At 37.1% G+C, this 17,808-nt stretch overlaps 3 protein-coding genes across 5 annotated transcripts; 2 read left to right on the top strand and 1 right to left on the bottom strand.

The window, feature by feature from the left end:
• The first annotated feature begins 1,995 nt into the window (after positions 1-1,995).
• Positions 1,996-4,495, top strand: LOC125192541 (histone acetyltransferase TAP1). Its single transcript, XM_048090148.1, has 8 exons — positions 1,996-2,161; positions 2,233-2,303; positions 2,594-2,654; positions 2,783-2,969; positions 3,363-3,462; positions 3,638-3,738; positions 3,898-3,991; positions 4,103-4,495. Exons 1-8 carry the CDS (start codon positions 2,109-2,111, stop codon positions 4,180-4,182), a joined length of 747 nt encoding a protein of 248 aa, XP_047946105.1. The 5' UTR covers positions 1,996-2,108; the 3' UTR covers positions 4,183-4,495.
• A 468-nt stretch (positions 4,496-4,963) lies between these two features.
• LOC125192008 (probable LRR receptor-like serine/threonine-protein kinase At1g06840) lies at positions 4,964-9,816 on the top strand. Its single transcript, XM_048089461.1, has 19 exons — positions 4,964-5,185; positions 5,279-5,426; positions 5,509-5,580; positions 5,685-5,756; positions 5,831-5,974; positions 6,049-6,120; positions 6,203-6,274; positions 6,340-6,414; positions 6,508-6,576; positions 6,661-6,729; positions 6,839-6,910; positions 6,980-7,066; positions 7,147-7,215; positions 7,294-7,811; positions 7,881-8,051; positions 8,136-8,465; positions 8,550-8,800; positions 8,894-9,028; positions 9,347-9,816. Exons 1-19 carry the CDS (start codon positions 5,086-5,088, stop codon positions 9,671-9,673), a joined length of 2,853 nt encoding a protein of 950 aa, XP_047945418.1. The 5' UTR covers positions 4,964-5,085; the 3' UTR covers positions 9,674-9,816.
• On the bottom strand, positions 9,716-16,166 carry LOC125192007 (helicase-like transcription factor CHR28). 3 transcript variants are annotated; one of them, XM_048089460.1, is made up of 14 exons: positions 15,995-16,165; positions 15,506-15,636; positions 15,183-15,414; positions 14,973-15,104; positions 14,475-14,902; positions 13,766-13,837; positions 13,612-13,686; positions 13,168-13,497; positions 12,591-12,672; positions 12,270-12,400; positions 11,497-11,718; positions 10,483-11,016; positions 10,103-10,312; positions 9,716-10,032 (listed from the first exon to the last, which is right to left on the bottom strand). In XM_048089460.1, the coding sequence occupies exons 2-14, from the start codon at positions 15,608-15,610 to the stop codon at positions 9,919-9,921; spliced, it is 2,667 nt and encodes an 888-aa protein (XP_047945417.1). In that variant the 5' UTR covers positions 15,611-15,636; positions 15,995-16,165; the 3' UTR covers positions 9,716-9,918. The 3 variants fall into 3 exon arrangements, with proteins under 3 accessions (XP_047945417.1, XP_047945414.1, XP_047945415.1); XM_048089457.1 differs by having other exon boundaries at positions 12,591-13,497; positions 15,995-16,166; XM_048089458.1 differs by lacking the exon at positions 15,506-15,636 and having other exon boundaries at positions 12,591-13,497.
• Between the last annotated feature and the right edge of the window lie 1,642 nt (positions 16,167-17,808).

Here is a 17,808-nt window from a genome sequence, read left to right as displayed (position 1 = left end):
TTTCTCACAAAACACGTCAAAATACCAAAATAAGTAATATATGCAAATAATGGACATGTAATGTAATTTTGACATTCAAAACGGCCCAAATAAAGGCCTTAAAACAGTGCAAAATCATAGCGTATCAGTCACGAACATCAAAAAAATCCTACAACTAATAACAGTAATTTGGGCCCCCATCGTAAAACTTATGGCTTCGCCACTGCTTATTCGTCGGCCTTTTAAATAGCTTGAACTAACTTCCAAATTTGTTTTGGGGTCCAAAATCCACAGGTATCTGATTGGACAGCCCCAATTTCGCTAAAATAACTCGAAAGTATAAAATAAATTATAAAAATAAATAAATATACTTTCTTAATTTTCATACCGAAAATAAACGACTCAATTACATAGGTCATGGGAGTATTAGCTTAAATAAATATGTAAAAATATTTAGATATAATTTTAAACTCATGACAAGCATAGTAAAATGTACCATTATAATATATTGTACTAGACATATCAATGCGATCCACAACATGTGAGTTGACCCGTATAGTCTGTTAAATTTAGAATTTAATCATGTTTGAGTTTGAGCCTATATTTCTAATTTTGGAATGGGTAAATAACACATTACCCCTACACATCATTTAATTTACAATTTATACCATCATACTACACTCTTAATGATGTGTGGAACACAATCTCCACTAACACTACTTACACTATACTTAATCTTCATCTTTATTACTTTACCAATCATACATTAAAACCTGTGGTGAACCAAATGTTCATAATTTATCATTATTTATTGAATTGATCATGTATTAATTTTATCGGTAGAAGTCCGATTAGCTCACTGGGCTAGTCTAAAATTCGAACTCTTAGGATTAGAGTTGAATATTATAGCCCGGTAAAAATACAACCCAGTGACACACAACCTGAGTGGAGTTGGCTAAGATCCATTTGGATGATCCAAATTGACATCCATATACTGTACTATACTTGAACATATTGTAATATTTATTATATTCTTCTTGGCCTCAATATAATTCCTACGATGCATTTCTTTTAGATATGTAACTTAAAAAATTGTTGGGAGTGAAAGCGGGCAACACCCAAATGAGACTATATACTGACGATCATAAGCGATTCTTAACCTATCATGCAATAACCAAATAGCAAGACTTGTAGGCGGCTGTTGAAGAACATGCACTCCTCTCTTGAAGTTGTATGCATGGTGTAACAAGAAATCTACAACAACATTTCCTTCTCGATGCACATGTTACTTGTGAGTTAAGGGGAAATTGATTAATATAGAAACGAGAATAAATTAGATAAGTGAAGTGAGAATAAAAGAAATATATTGCTTTTTGAAAAAGAATGAAATGATAGTCTCGTTTTGCCATTTTAGAGTGTCTACGGAGGATAGTCTCATACTTTACACACTTCTCATTCTCTCTCTTATTTTTCCTTTTTCTCTTTTTCTCTCCTATTTTATCTATTTTTTCTTCTATATCTCATTTTTTACCAATTTCTCATTACAAATCACATCGGTCCACAAATAAAACTATTTTTCATGAATGAATGAAATATTTATTTAGAATGCAAAAATATACCAAAATATATTTAATGGCTTGAAAGCATAGTCTAATAAATAGAAAAAGTGCAACACCTTAAATATAATGCTGCATGGTCTAAAATAGACTTAATTATAAGTAACGTAAGTTTTAACGTGAAATAAGTAAAATATGAATAGAAGAAAAACTAATGATTTGTTTGCCCAAGAAAGTGAATACTTACTATAAATTATAAATAGATAAAAGCTACCTAAATGGAAAAATGGAACTATGTTTCGTATTATAGAGGCAATACATTAAAAATATATTTTCCACAATACTATGAGTGTATTATAAAAAAGTTTAAGAGGCATTTAAGTAGTTAATAAAAAGTTTAGGGCCATTTATGTAGTTCTTTTATTCAGAAAGGAGGGTGAAATAATATGACGGAGAAAGAGAAACACGCCGCCTAAGCTTAAGCCAAATAAAAAAAGAAGAAAAATCAAGAATTGGAGGTGAGGGTGTGGCTACCACATACATTATACATACATCTATCTCAAATTCAAAAGAATGCCAGCCCAAGGACTGGTAGTGTTGCCCAATTCTGCTTCCGACCTGAATCTGTGAGTTGCTCATTTCTAATTTCATTTTATTCTTTTGTTTATTTGATTGCAAGATTGATTTTTTTTGGCAGCTACCCGCGAATTGTTTCTTTCGGTTGCCGCTGCCAATGCCATCCTCCCCTTAATTTCCCTCTTTCCACAGGTTACTTTGCTTATCTCTCTTAATCACAACTTCAATTATTCTTCTCCTACTACCGTTTTGCGTTTTTTTTTTCAATTTTCTTCAATTTTGTGTTTGCTTGTTTTCTGGAATGTGAGTAAAATAAAGATAGTGGAATATGGGCTCCATTACCAATAGTAGTAAAAAAGCAAATGGAACATTTATTGGTGGATAGATGAAAATGGCAAAATGAGATGTTTATTGGTGGACCGAGGGAGTAGTTTCTTGCTCAATTCATGTCCAGCTATTATAACCGTCGTGTTGCTTTGCAGGAAGCCGAAAAGAAAAGATTTATAGACTTAAGGCGAGCTTCTGGGAATCTATTAGATCAGGGTAAATGGAAACCTATATTAATTTCCCATCTTTCCTCTCCACATTAAATGGTTGAAATATCGAACAAAAGTTCGACAGTATATATATAATCAAACGAGTAATGCTGCAGAGAACCTTTGATGTTTCAGGATTTTAAAAAACAATACTACTACCCAAGTTGTAGAGCCTCCGGTCACTACTGAAGAAGAGGAAGAGCCCTTGCCCGAGGAATTTGTTCTCGTTGAGAGCACCAGACCTGATGGAACAATTGAGCAGATAATTTTTTCTTCCGGTGGGAATGTTGATGTGTATGATCTCCAGACTTTATGCGATAAGGTAACTACTATATCGTCTATGATTGCTTATTTGTATACCCCGAAAGAGAACATTTTCGTTCCCATCCTGCATATCATTAATATACCTTGCATTAATCCTGTCTCTAATCTCGAGATCCAGTCTAAGCCAACGCGAGAGAATTCACTCTCTGTGAGCCATCCCTCGTGGTTAGGTTTACTTGAATTAAGTTGCTAGTGATAGTGCATTTGCATATGCCTTCCTTAGAAGATTTCACTTTCATGAATGCTCGGTTGGACGTATTGCATCAATTATGCTAGCTATGTATTGGTGTAACACTTTTTTTCTCGACATGTTAAGAACTTTAAGCATTACAAATACCATAGTCATATATTTTCAGATCTCATTAAATAATTTTCATGATGCATACAACAGGTTGGTTGGCCTCGGAGGCCTCTGTCAAAGCTAGCAGCAGCCCTAAGAAATAGCTACATGGTTGTTACTCTGCATTCCGTTAGCAAGTCAACTGGAGAAGGTACTTAGTAATTGGACCTTTCATGTTTTCCTAATCAAGGAATACCAACATTTGCCTCATTTAAGTTTCTGATGCTTTATTTTCCAAAAAAGTATTGTACTATGATTTGGTAATATTTGTTATTAAATAACTAAGTGACAGATATCTTAGTGTACTTTGGCAAGTTACTTGGCAGAGGGAAATGACCAAAAGAAGTTGATAGGAATGGCCCGGGCTACATCCGATCATGCTTTCAATGCAACAATTTGGGATGTCCTTGTTGATCCTTCTTATCAGGTATAAATTGAACACAAAGTGAAGCAAACTTTTGATGCTTACTATCTAAATGAAATTTATCCCTGGAAATGCATGAATGATTCCTTAATTTTTTGTTATTATTCTTTTCCAAGTGAAGAATTTTTCTATAATATCTGTGGTGGACCGGTGGTGGTGTAGGGCCAAGGACTTGGAAAAGCCCTGATAGAGAAGCTTATAAGGGCCCTTTTGCAGCGTGACATCGGAAATATTTCACTCTTTGCAGACAGTAAAGGTATGGTCAACAGTCATATAACTGACTCATTTGGTTTATTAGTAGTGTAACAAGTTGATACTCCGCAAAAAAAAGTTGCGAGTTAAACTTGTTTGTGGCAATTGGTTGCAGTTGTGGAGTTCTATCGCAACCTAGGATTTGAAGCTGATCCAGAGGGCATCAAGGGTATGTTTTGGTACCCGAAGAACTAGTAGATCTCCACAGTCAAAAGGGCGGCCTTGGTATGACGTGAATTGCCATCTGCGTATGCAGCAGCTCTCGGAGAGCCTGTATCTTTATGCAGTACATAATAATGATACTCCCAAGATTCTACTGAATGAAGTAGTCTTTCTAGAACAGGTTAATTCTGTATAATGGATTATTGTTTCAGAATGTTATTATGCAAGAATATGATAATTCTTGGATATATGTTACTATAAAGTAGCAGTTGGGTATATTTTAATGTTGTGACGATGTGCAACAGGAGAATGTAAATTTAAATGCAACAAAAACCATTGTCTTTAACTGCTCTTCCTGACTTTCTGTGTTTCTTTAAATTAGATAGAGACGATGTCAATCCATTTGTAATTTGAATGTTTCAAATTAGTCACACTCAGATTCAGACACATATAAGTATTACTATATGGTTAATATTGTATTCATCAATCAAAATTGTCAATTGCAAGTTCCCATTTTTATCTTCAAAAACTCCTTTCACTCACTATTCACAAATTAACCCATTCAAGGTAGGAATTTTGTTTGTTAATTATAATCTGTCGCTTTTGGCTACTCAGTCTCTAGCAACTGGAATATGAAAAAGCTAAACAATTCAAAATACTAAATATTGGAACACGCAACATCAATAACTGGAAATTAGGAAGTGGAGCTTGTAAATTGATGATGCAAAAAATATATAGTAGTACTAACATATAGAGTGGCAGGTATGGTGTTGACAATCTTCTTCCAAATACTCACTGAATGAATTTTCTGACTGATTCTTGATTCCCACTTGTATATGAATAATGTGTGTTTTTACTACTATAAAAGTAGTACTACTCTAGGTAGGTAGGTGGCAAACCTCTTTGTTTTCTTCCTCAGAGAAACTGTTGCTGCAGATGGGAGGGCTGAGATTTGTGTTGGTTGGATTATGTGTTGCTCTTTGTTTATGTTGGTGTGCTCCAAATGTGCAGGGACAGGTTACTGATGCACAAGAAGGTCATATACTAAAACAACCTTTTCTTCCTCATCATCATCTCATGTGTTTCTCTTCTTTAGATATTCAAAATCACATGTTTGTATGCTATGCAGTTACCGCTTTACTAGCTGTCCGCGCCAGACTAAAGGATCCTTACAAAAATCTGAACTGGACGAGGAAGTTTGATCCCTGTGCCGCAAACTGGACAGGGGTCAAATGCTACTCGAACACCTCTGATGGCTATCTGCACGTTGAAGAACTGTATGCCCTTTTCCTTTCCCTTTTAATAGATATAATTCCCTTTGCATTCATTAATCATGTCCCAAAATAAACTCATGGCAAGGCGCTTACTACGGCTGAATCTGTCCGGAGAGTTGGCACCGGAGCTTGGGCAGCTAACTCACATGAAGATATTGTAAGTTGATTATAAGAGCATAGGATATATATATATATATATATATATATATATCACTACTTTTTCTTTATTTGATGATGGGATTGGGATGTTTTATTTGCAAGGGACTTCTTGTGGAACAACATCACTGGAAGCATACCAAAGGAGATTGGCAAAATCACTGCACTTGTTCACTTGTAGGCCATATATATGATTAAGATTCATGGCTTACTACTTTCTTTTTCCCTCATGTTGAATAAAACACTTGCAGGCTTTTGAGTGGGAATCAAATATCAGGCCCTCTACCAGATGAGCTTGGTTTTCTTCCCAACTTAAACAAATTTCAGTTGGATCTCAACATGATATCCGGACCGATCCCCAAATCCTTCGCGAACTTAGCCAGCGTTCAGCATTTGTAACTTCCCAATTTCGATTTTCGAACTTGCTTTTCTGCATCTCTCCCTCTACTAACACCTCTTATTCATGCAGCCACATGAACAACAACCGATTCAGTGGCCAGATCCCGCCTGAGATTGGTACCCTTCCTTTACTTAAACACGTGTAAGCACTCGCTCCCTTGCACAACCATCAATCATGTATACTTGTAATGTCTCACTCGTAACTCAAATTTTCATTTTGACAGCCTTCTTGATAACAACCAGCTGTCTGGCTATCTTCCACCTGAGCTCGCCCTCATGCCTAGCTTGACGATTCTGTGCGTCTTCTTCTTCCTTACTGATGCAACTAATCATTTTCTTACTCATAAATATCTCCTTGCAGTCAACTAGACAACAACAACTTTGCTGGGACTGGGATTCCAGATTCTTATGCCAATATTACCAAGCTTGTCAAGCTGTACGTCTCTGTCTTGAAATTATGTATCTGTATCCCTGAATCTAGTTTTCAGATTGCAGACCACTGACAAATAATTCATTATATTTGAGCCAGGAGTCTTCGAAACTGCAGCCTCGAAGGAACAATACCTGATCTTAGTAGTCTCAGACGCCTTCTTTACTTGTACGTTCATATCTCCCACTTTTACTTGAAATTCTCTCTAGTCATATAATGTTTTCTCAATTCCACTGAATGGTTGTCTCACAGGGATCTAAGTGTGAATCGGCTCACTGGAAAGATAATGGGAAACAGACTCTCTCAAAACATTACAACCATGCAAGTATCTTCTTCCTCTCGTTTCCCGTTTAGTAGATTCTAACATGTTGTTTTCTCTGTATAGAATGTTCTATCACTCAGTGTATAACTCATTCATATGACTCTGCAGTATTCTATCACACAATGAGCTCAACGGTTCCATTCCATCCAACTTCTCTTCCCTCCCTCGACTTCAGAAATTGTTAAGTGTTAACATTTTTATTGTATTTTGAAACGATCTCGTATTCTTATATTCTCAATCATGATATAGGGCTCTCAACAACAACTTATTGAGCGGATCTGTGCCCTCGGACATTTGGGACAATGTATTGTTCACTTCAGAATCAAAACTTGATATGTAAGACAAGAACTTGCCATCTGAATAGCTTTCACTATTTTTCATTTCCTTCAAGCTTATTCGTCGTCATACTCTTGCAGAAATTTTGAAAATAACTTGCTTTCTGATATTTCCGGCACCCTTAATATTCCTCCAAATGTTACACTAAAGTAAGTCTTGATTTCGTCAGTATATAAATTAGACTTCTATTGAAGAATCGTGTGACAGTTGCATCTATCCGCATGTAGGCTTAGCGGAAACCCTGTGTGTAGTAGTGCAAACCAGCGAAACATCGCCTCGTTCTGTGGAGGTAGTAACGGTGGTGAAGACATACCTGACGAGAGCTTGGAGAAGCCTGCATTGTTGAGCTGTCCGCCTCAGATTTGTCCCATCCAAGGCAACTTTGAATACATCCCAACTCTGCTAGATCAATGCGTATGTGCAGCACCTTTTGGCGTGGGAGTGCGGCTTAGGAGTCCCAGCATATATCAATTCCCTCCGTATCTGGATCTATTTAAAGATTTCATAATATCAGGCATTAAGCTGTATCGTTACCAGATTCATGTTGAGTCGATCTCATGGGAAAGTGGTCCGAGGCTGAGAATGTTTCTGCTCTTCTTTCCGGACCACAACAAATCAACTGTGTTTGATGCTAGTGAGGTTCAAGACATTGCAACTGTGTTTGCTCGCTTCACGATACCTGGGAGTGATGTATTTGGGCCTTACGACCTCCTCAACTTCACAGCCAAGGGACCCTACTCCAACTGTATGTATGCCTTGAATGCCATTAGCTAGATTTATCGAGTTTTAATACGCGTGTTTGGAAATAATACAGTTCTGCTGCCCTCCATAAACAACGGTGGCGGTGGTCTGAGCAAAGGTGCATTGGTTGGAATCGTGCTTGGATCCATCTCATGTGCCGGTGTGATAATTGCCTGCCTCCTGCTTTTCCTTCAGAAACGGCGACAGCAGTCCAACTCTAAATATTCTGTCAAGGATAAATCATGTGAGTTGATTGATGTATAGATTTTGATTTCTGATAGATGATGGTTAAGTTTAGCTAACCATGCATTTCTCATCTCGTGTCAAGTCCCCAAAGTCTCGATGAAGGTGGAGGGTGTGAAGGCGTTTGATTTCGATGATTTGGAGAAGGCAACGAACAATTTCAGCACTCAGATAGGGCAAGGAGGATATGGAAAAGTGTACAAAGGCACTACAGCAGACGGTGCAGTGGTTGCTATAAAGCGTGCACAGCAAGGTTCGTTGCAGGGCGACAAGGAGTTCTACACAGAGATTGAAATGCTTTCTCGCCTGCATCATCGTAATCTGGTGTCACTGGTTGGGTATTGTGATGAGAAGGATGAGCAAATGCTGGTTTATGAGTTCATGCCCAATGGCTCCCTCCATGACCTCCTAACTGGTTGGTATATTAATGACTATATTAATCTGAGTTTCTTGCTCACCTATATAACTAACTAGTTGTTGATTATTATGATTGCAACAGCCAAATACACAGCACCTCTTAATCTAGAAACAAGACTGCACATTGCACTTGGCGCTTCGAGAGGCATTCTTTACCTGCACACGGAAGCTGATCCACCCATTATCCACCGCGACATCAAGGCCAATAACATATTACTGGACTCCAAATGGACAGCTAAAGTCTCGGACTTTGGCATCTCAAGGCTTGCGCCTGTCTCAGATGCCATAGGAGATACAGCTGCTCACATATCCACCAATGTTAAAGGCACACCGGTACCCCTTTCTCTCGCTCTCTCTCTCTCTCTCTCTCACTCACATTGGGATCAAAATAATGAAGGGTTCTTTCTCGTTTGATTGAGGTGACAGGGGTACGTGGACCCAGAATACTTTCTGACACACAAGTTAACAGAGAAGAGCGATGTGTATAGCCTTGGCATTGTATTCTTGGAGCTGGTGACAGGAATGCAGCCTATAGCTCATGGAAGGAACATTGTGAGAGAGGTAGGTGTATATGTATACATACATACATATATATGTGTGGGCCCTATTAGGTTGACAACTATCTTAAATTGATAACTGACAACTATGTCAACAACCTACGTTATAATGTCAACACAAAGACATTTATATGTCAACTAAATATAGTAGACATACATATGTCTTCTATTGAGATGCAAATATTGAAATACAACCGTCTTCGTGTTGACATAGTTGTCATTGATCAATTTAAAATAGTTATCAACTAATCATATCCATGTGTGTGTGTGTGTAATGTTATGTTAATCTGTTTGTTGTTCATGGTGATGATGAATTAATTAGGTGAACACAGCATGCCAATCTGGGATGATGTTTTCCATCATAGACAGGTCAATGGGGCCATTCCCTGAAGACATTGTGAAGAAATTCATGACTTTAGCTCTGAGATGCTCCATGGATGAGACCAAGGACAGACCTTCCATGCTAGAAGTAGTGAGAGAGCTAGAGAATATATCATCCATGCTCAACCCAAGTATCTCCACCTCACCCTCCCCTCCGACTTCATCTCTCTACGGCGACAGAACAACTAGTTACGCCACCATGGATCTCCTGCCCGGAACTGGAACCGACCTTGTTAGTGGCGTCATTCACACGATCAATCCTCGCTGACCACTTGTACATAAACCCGAATAAATTTCATATGCTTGTTGATTACAAAATGAAATCACTTAATTTGGTCTTGTACATAGACAAGAATGCCATGTTCAAATTATATATTCTAGCTCTAGTCAAGAATCACAATGTTTGCAGCATACACTCTTCCCACTTAAATATGTACAACCAAGTATTTGGGTCTAACAGAGCCACAAAAATTGCCCATTGCATTGCAGGCATCTAAAGGAAAAATAAGTTGTTCAACGTCCTGAGCCCTCGAACAAAAATCTCAGGTCTTCCGCTGTGAGGCGAGTGCCGTGGCTGCCACTTTTATCTTCCCCGAATGCTGATGCCACCATTTTTCTCTTATCGTCCTGAAAACACATCATCAATGGTTACAACCCGACCCTAAATTCATAACCGAAATCAAACAACAGCAAGCACCTGAAGACTCAAGATGCGATCCTCAACTGTGTCCTTGACAGTTAACCGCGACACAGTAACTGTGCGTGTCTGCCCTATTCTGTGAGCTCTATCAATAGCCTGATCCTCTGTTGTCGGATTCCACCAAAGATCCAAAAGGATTACACGGCATGCAGAGACCATGTTAAGCCCTAGATTCCCAGCTTTCAGAGACATTAACATGACATCCACCTGCATATACCATACATACAAAGGAAAAGAGTTTAACACCAGCAAATAATAATAATAAAAACCGCAAGGAGTAACTTGCCAAAACAACTCCTACAAGATATGAGACTTTGAGAGTCTCAGAAATAAACAAGCCAAATAGTCTTAACCAGAAATTATAAGGGGCTCCCCACCTCAGGATCAGTGTTGAATTCTTTAACAGCTTTGTCTCTAGCAACTATTGACATAGTACCATCAAGCCTCCGATAACTGATATGGTTATTCTTCAGTGACATCTCAACTAAGTCCAGCATGCTAGTCCATTGTGAAAAAACAATAGCCTTTTCAGGTGCTATATTCACTGGCTCATGCTCATGAACAGCTGATGATGAAGCATCATATATGACCAAATCATGTGACTCTGAACTCTGACGTTTTGATACACATGAATTCAGAATTTCAAGAACGGACTTGATCTTTGATGAAACGTACTTTCTCTGTAGAACTGTAGACTCATCACACAGTTCGTCCGGAACAGGGCTATCACCATCCACATCAATAGAAAGGCATCTCCTTAAAGTAGATCTTGAAAATACAACATCGGCACCGAGTTGTTCTTTACATTGATGGGCAGGACATGTATTGTCTTCGCCAGTTAAATGATCCGAAACACATTGATAACAGAAAACATGTCCACACATTGTGACCACTGCATTTTCAGGAGGATCCTGTAGCACATAATATGTATACATCAGATCCTTGTAACTGACAGCAGTAAGCAAAAATATTAACTATCCTAGACGATATAATTTCCCAGTGCCTTTGCTTACAAGGACAAAATTTGTCTGGTTTTGGTATTCATTAAGCCAATCCTTAAGCTATTAGAGACATAACTGGGAACTCCTCATCAATTTATTGCTATATTTAGTTTTGGTAGGTCATCTTCGCAAGCAGCAATACTTGAAAACTCTCATGCTTAACCAAACCCTGACTTCTCTGAAAATTCTTGACTTGGATTGTTATTTGAAATTACATATCCTCATGTCATGTTCATTTAACTAAGGATTCCCTAAACAACCAGTATAAAAGAGTACTTCCTGGAAAGACAGTACTTCCTGGAAAGACAAACAAAACTAAAAACTAACAGTTCAAGAAGTACCAAGTATCAAATCAAGCAGCAATGAAAAGTAGTATGGAAAAGAGCATACTTGGCATACAAGGCATATGGCCAGTGAAGCTTCCAATTGTTTCAACAAATTAACTTGAAGTTCCCTGGGAAGATTCTTGGCCATCTTAGAGGAATCCTTTCCAATGGGATCAGAGCTGAGCCCTTTGACAAGTAATGGGTGATCACAAGCTTGGCGCAGACGCAAAAGCATCAGTAGGATATTTGCATAATTTTGATTGACAGTACCAGCAGCAGCATAAGCCTGCAAAAATCAGAACACAGCTTTTGTATCATATTGCATTCTCAATTTTGCTTGCGTTAGACATGTTTCTCCACATTTCAAGTTACGAGGACACAATTCCTTTTTCACTACATGGAGCTTTTGTCATAAATTAATAGAGAGCAATGGGTTACAACATCACGTCATATATGCAAACAATAACCAAACATTAAACTAAGTAAGCCTTTCAAGCAGAGTAGCTTGAAAAGATATTATTATCCTCAGCAATTGCAAGCAGGTTTTCATTATATATAGCTATTGCAACGTGCTAGGAACTGATTTCTTTCACACAAAAGATATGGTAGACTAACAAGTTTTGGAATCTATTTAATAATATAGTGGCAAACGAAAACTTGACCAAAAATTAAGACACGAAGTACCACTCCTAAAAAATGACAGTATATAAAGCAGCACATTTTGACCACATCTTCAGGACCTAATCAGCATCACCAGTTGCAGCAATCGTATGCACATTGGCAACTATAGACGATAAGGTGATATATAGATTGGGGAGATACAATGAGTTGACCAACCTTAAATTGTTTGCGTGAGTCTAACTCAAGTTTCTCATAAAAAGCTCGTTCTTCCACAGAAAATTCCACCCTTTTTAAGTGTACCTTTTTGGGAGGTAGGTTGATTATAGGCTTACCATCAATTAAGTCACCTACCACAATGATAAAAAAAAAAAAAAAAGTTATAATGACCCTTAAAACATGAATCAAATATTGTTGAAGTAAGCATGTCAAACAGGAAATATAAAAATGAAGTTTTAGGACACTATAGCATCTCATGAGTTCCACAATACAAGAAAGGAAACTGAACGAAAGGCTGAATAGTGCATGAAATGGAATCACCTTTCGTTCGGCGCAACAAGATATTTCTTAAGACAAGTTGAAGCTTCTGGTAGCCTACAACCGAGTCTCTCGCTATAGGACCCTTTATAGTAGAAACAAAGGTTTTGTAGTCATTATATGGATCATATCTCAAAAATCTGAAGTAGCTGAATAACTCATCTATAGAATTTTGTATTGGAGTTCCAGAAAGGCACCATCTTCGTTTTGCTCTAAGGCTACAACAGGCTCTAGCTACTTGTGTTCTGTGATTTTTTATTGTTTGAGATTCATCCAAAACAACCCTAGACCATGTAACCCTTGCTAATGTACCACAATTTTTATCCAAAGCATTCACATCAACATCCTTTTTACCCTTCTTGAACTTCTTACTAACTGATGACTTTTTGTGCTTCTTCTCCATGGAAAATTCAGAAGATATACCGTATCGGTCTCTGTCCTTTAGTTTATCCTCATCATCCTCAGCCAAAGGTTGTTTTGGAAGTTCATTTGAAACAATAGCATATGTTGTTAAAACAACATCATATTTTGCCAATGCATCAGGACTCTTGGTTCTATTGCCACCATGATATACTAGAACCTGAAGTTTAGCGTCTTTTGTGACTTTCTCATCCAGCTCCCGATCCCATTGTCGGATAACGCTGGCTGGACAAATGATCAATGTCCCTGCTCGTGGCCTACTGCTGCGGAATCCATTTGTTGAATTACTCGCTTGTGGAAGTATTGCTAAACCATCAGATACTTCAATCTGGTTTGCATCATCAAGAACAACACAGCCACTAACTCCATCATCATCATCCAAGTTAAAGGCTTCGGTTTTGGTTGACGATGACTGCTTAGCTTCAGATTTGGCCTCCAAATTCTTTTGCATTAGTATGAGGGCCATTGTTGAAATAGTCTTGCCTAGGCCCTGGGGTGTGAAAAATTATAATGTAGATTAAAGGAAACAAAGATCCAAAAACGAGGAATTTTATAATTATAAGACACATGAAATTTGATTAAATTAAATGACTAATATGCTAACCTGGTCATCAGCCAAGATTCCCCCGATGCATAAACCAGATGATTCCTGACGAAGCATCCAAGCCAAAGCAATTTTCTGAAAAGTTAAAAAGTCAAAGCTTAAAACCACGGATACCCAATTAAATTAGAGAAGTGTATGATAAGCAGACATGGACCTGGTGCTTAAGAAGAGAAACTGACAGGAGTCCATCAGGGAAAGTAGCTTCTCTTTTATGTTGATGAATATCCTGCAATTATAACATATGAAATCCAATACACATCTAAATACATTAAATAGAACAACTTCAAAGCAAAGCAACAAAAGAAATGAGAGTAATAAGTTTTGAATTAGAGAATGATCAGTTCAATACACTCATAAAGCTTTAGCTTGATAACAATTCAACAGAGTGAAACTTGAATTGGGAATTCCCAGAGCACTGATATAGAAAGCATACACACACCAAAGAGTTCAGGAGTACAGTACTATTGATGCCTGGAACAAAGTATTCACGGTTAACTTGACTCGGCTGCTAAAGGTAAGATAAGGGAGTTTTGTTCAAGGAAAGTTCACAACACTTATGATCAGAAACAAATAATTAATGCAGTAAACAAAAAGATGTAAGAGTACAAGTAAATTAAAAGCGTAAGGAAATCCCCTCCATAAAATTAAAGAAATGATTAGAGAAAAAGACAACTGAAAACCACAGACTACCGAAGATCACAGGGTAAATACTACTGGTTCACTCATCTGAACAAATGCAAATCACAAACTCAAAGGCCCACACGAACCACAAACTATGAACAAGCTCTCATTTCAAAAATTGATTTCATAAATGAAAAGAGTCACAAATGAAGTCAAAAACCAATAAAATAAACAGAAAATACCTGCACAGCTGCTTGGAAAACAAATCTCTCATCAGGTCCTGCAGGCCTCTCTTCACCTACCCCAGTTTGATGGAAAGAATCTTTTAAACCAACCAATGGAGTGGTTGAAGAATATTTTCCAGGCATCATAGTCTGGGGCAATACTCTACTTCCATTAGAAGGAGTTGACCATACCGATTTTCCCAATGTCTCACGAATTTCAGTAGCACCCCTATTTTCTATTAGATTGTGAAATTGCGGGTTAGAGGTACAAGGCTGAAAACCAGGAAAGACTCTTTTCGTAGGATGAATATTATTGTCTATCCTTGAAGTTGAAGATCCAGAGGCCTCTCCAATATTCAGCCGCTTTTGTGGTCTTGATGGGATTTCATCATAAACAGGTCGCCTCTTAGAAGAAGAAGGATCTTTAAGAGAAGGACCATTGATACCTGTATTTGTAGACCTATAACACCAGTTTGATTGCAATAAGCGATTTATGACAAATTATTTATGTGCTACCTGTCGATTTAGGTGCCCAAGATGGAAGTTTTCTGAAACTGCTAGAGTGGTTGATGTTTCCCACTGGAGAATCATACTGAAAAAATTGCCTCTTAGAAGATGAAGGAACTTCATGAGAAAAAACATTGTGACCTGCAATAGGAGACTTTCTAATGAGCAACACCAGTTGGATCACAACAAAGTGACTGATGGCCAATAATTAGGTGGTACCTGCGGACTTAGGACGAGATGAGGATGCTTGAGATGGAGGGACCCCACCATTGATAGTAGTCGCAGTATCCCTGCTCGGAGAGTCCTCTCTATAATTATCTATTTCCCATAAATCTGAATCATCACTGTCTGAGGAACTGATATCTATAGGCTCAGCTGAAGCCATGGCAGCAAAAGAATGGCTATTGGGTGTAGTTACCAACTTAGACGAGCCCCTAAAAGCTTCGATAATCTGCAATTCACACGATCAACACCTCAGGTCGCAATAAACAGAGGTAGTGACATGCAAGTGACAATCTTCTGGAAGAAACATCTCGACTTACAACGCATGAAAAATGCCTCAAATAATTAAGTAGTCCACCAATTACTGTGGGCCTCCTCCAGTTGAATACTAATACACCATCCAGAGGATCAACATGCTCAGTCATCTACAGAAGTAATGCACATCGGATGCCTAGTTCAAGAAACAAACATACTCTCAAAATATTGAAAGCCCCTATGGGCATCAGCAACAAAATCGAGAAGCAGAAAATTATAGTACAATTGTAATTAAAACTACATGCATGGATGAGAATTGAGAAAGGTTCAAGGATTAAGGAAAGTACTAAAATAAGAGCATCATGACGATAAAATTCAGTTCTCAGCAAACTCGTTCAAGAATTCCCTACAAAGCTTGGTATTTTAAAGTAAGTGTAGGTAATTGGGCATAAAAAGATCTAAAAAAGAAAAGGGGAAAAAGGAAAGAAATCAAATTTCTTGATAAATTTCGATGTAAAGAAACTCGAAAGTAGAAATTTTGGGGGGAAACAAACCTATTTCGTGATTATGCAAAGTGAAGGGCGAGTTGTGAGAGTGGGCAGTCCCAACATTCCACAGCAAAAGAGACCTATGGCATCGTCTTCCTCGTTTAAACTGCACACGCTCTCTCTCTCTCTCTAAATCCCACCTCTCTAATTTATTCCGCTCGCGAAACAAGACTAACTGATTTCAGACTATTCCGGGCCCTAATTTTATTTATGGAAATTTTAGGTGAAACCTACTGCCATGATTTTCAAAATTTGAACGATTATTCACAAACTTTCACTTTTAAAATTTTTATCAAGATTATTAACATTAAGATTTTTCTACCTATGTCTGCCGCAGTATTTTATCATTTTTGTCAGTGCATCAATACAAGTTTAATTTATTTTTTATAACTAATGGACTTCAAATTCCATTAACTTTATCTTACTCATACTTCATTATATATAAAAGTAAGACTCACCATCCACTAATTTTTTTCATTTATTTTTTTATTATATTTCTTAAAATATGTAACTAGTCAATTATGACTTTATAATAGTTGACAGAGGGAGTATATAATTATTAAGGTGGAATTAAAAGATCTCCTACTATATACTCTTTATAAAAATAAATAATAATTTAAAATTCTAATTTTCCTAATGCATTCATAGACTCTTGATCTATTGTTGTAGAGCATGAACGTTTGTAATGAGAAGAAGCACAAAGGCCGACTTACACAGGGGCTTGGGGTCCTTTAAACCCTACCCTTTTGAGCTGCTACATTATTATACTCCCTCCATCCATAAAAATATTGGCAATGAGTATGGTACGGGAATTAAGATAAAATTAGTAAAGTAAGAAAGAGGAAGAGAATGGTATGGTAAAGTAATAGAGAGAGATCAGGAGAATGGTAGTTAAAGTAGTATTAGTGGATAGTGAGACCTACATTATTAAATTAATAATAACTTTTCAAGAATGGAATACACATATTTTTGTGTGATAGACGAAAATAGAAAGTGCACTATTTGTATGTGATAGAGATAGTATAATAATCATCGGATGCTTTCATAGCTCAGTTGGTTGTCACAGGCGATTGGTAGCCGTAGCCATGTGACCATGGGTTCTCTCTCGCTGTTTTTCTACATTTGTTCATTTCTAATTTTTGTTGCTTCTAAGTTTTTAATTACTTAGTTTTATTCTAACAACTAATTTTATTCTTTGTATATTATCTCTTAAACTAGTTTCATTTGTCCATTTCTAATTCTTGCTGCTTCTAAGTTTGTAATTAGTTTTGTTCTTACAACTAATTTTATTCTTTGTATATAATTAGTACTATCTCTTAACTAGTTTCATTTGTGAAGGTTGTTAGTTTTTCTTTGCTAGTTCAGTTATCTACTCATGTTTCCTAATCATTTTTATTTTTATAATGAATTCATTAACTAGTTAATTAATTAAAAATTTTATTCTCCCACTATCATTTTTATTTTATTTTTTTCATTTTTATAAATATTGCTAGTGTAAGATTATAAAGTAATGATCTTTAATTTAAAAAATAGATATTTTTGAATAACGTCGACATTGTCTTTCATATGTAGTGTATCTTTAATTTAGATTGCTCATTCTCAATTGTTTATTTCTTCTCATTAGTTTTTTTCTCGCAGTTCCGTAATATGTCGACTTGTTTCAAACGTCATCAACACTAAAAATATGGAGAGAATTCGGAATAAGGGATTAATTTCGCTGACCTCTCGAAATTAGGGATTAAATTCGCTGACCTTTCGTAATTTGGGATCGTGGCATGCGTATTTTTTAGAACAAGGGATTTCTGACTTTTTCTCATTTT

The sequence above is a fragment of the Salvia hispanica genome, chromosome 6 (genome assembly GCF_023119035.1).
Source record: "Salvia hispanica cultivar TCC Black 2014 chromosome 6, UniMelb_Shisp_WGS_1.0, whole genome shotgun sequence".
Taxonomy (NCBI): Eukaryota; Viridiplantae; Streptophyta; class Magnoliopsida; order Lamiales; family Lamiaceae; genus Salvia; species Salvia hispanica.
This window is presented reverse-complemented; position numbering and strand designations above follow the sequence as displayed.

What these genes read in the sequence shown, in the direction of transcription:
- LOC125192541 (XM_048090148.1), top strand. Translation starts at nt 2,109, where the DNA reads ATGCCAGCCCAAGGACTGGTAGTGTTGCCCAATTCTGCTTCCGACCTG. An exon ending in TCCAGACTTTATGCGATAAG is followed by an intron (nt 2,970 to 3,362) that starts GTAACTACTATA and finishes TGCATACAACAG; the next exon opens with GTTGGTTGGCCTCGGAGGCC. An exon ending in TAGCAAGTCAACTGGAGAAG is followed by an intron (nt 3,463 to 3,637) that starts GTACTTAGTAAT and finishes GTTACTTGGCAG; the next exon opens with AGGGAAATGACCAAAAGAAG.
- LOC125192008 (XM_048089461.1), top strand. Translation starts at nt 5,086, where the DNA reads ATGGGAGGGCTGAGATTTGTGTTGGTTGGATTATGTGTTGCTCTTTGT. An exon ending in TCAGAATCAAAACTTGATAT is followed by an intron (nt 7,067 to 7,146) that starts GTAAGACAAGAA and finishes ATACTCTTGCAG; the next exon opens with AAATTTTGAAAATAACTTGC. An exon ending in CAAGGGACCCTACTCCAACT is followed by an intron (nt 7,812 to 7,880) that starts GTATGTATGCCT and finishes GAAATAATACAG; the next exon opens with TTCTGCTGCCCTCCATAAAC.
- LOC125192007 (XM_048089457.1), bottom strand. Translation starts at nt 15,610, where the DNA reads ATGACTGAGCATGTTGATCCTCTGGATGGTGTATTAGTATTCAACTGG. An exon ending in TGAGGCATTTTTCATGCGTT is followed by an intron (nt 15,415 to 15,505) that starts GTAAGTCGAGAT and finishes TGTGAATTGCAG; the next exon opens with ATTATCGAAGCTTTTAGGGG. An exon ending in ATCTCGTCCTAAGTCCGCAG is followed by an intron (nt 15,105 to 15,182) that starts GTACCACCTAAT and finishes CTCCTATTGCAG; the next exon opens with GTCACAATGTTTTTTCTCAT.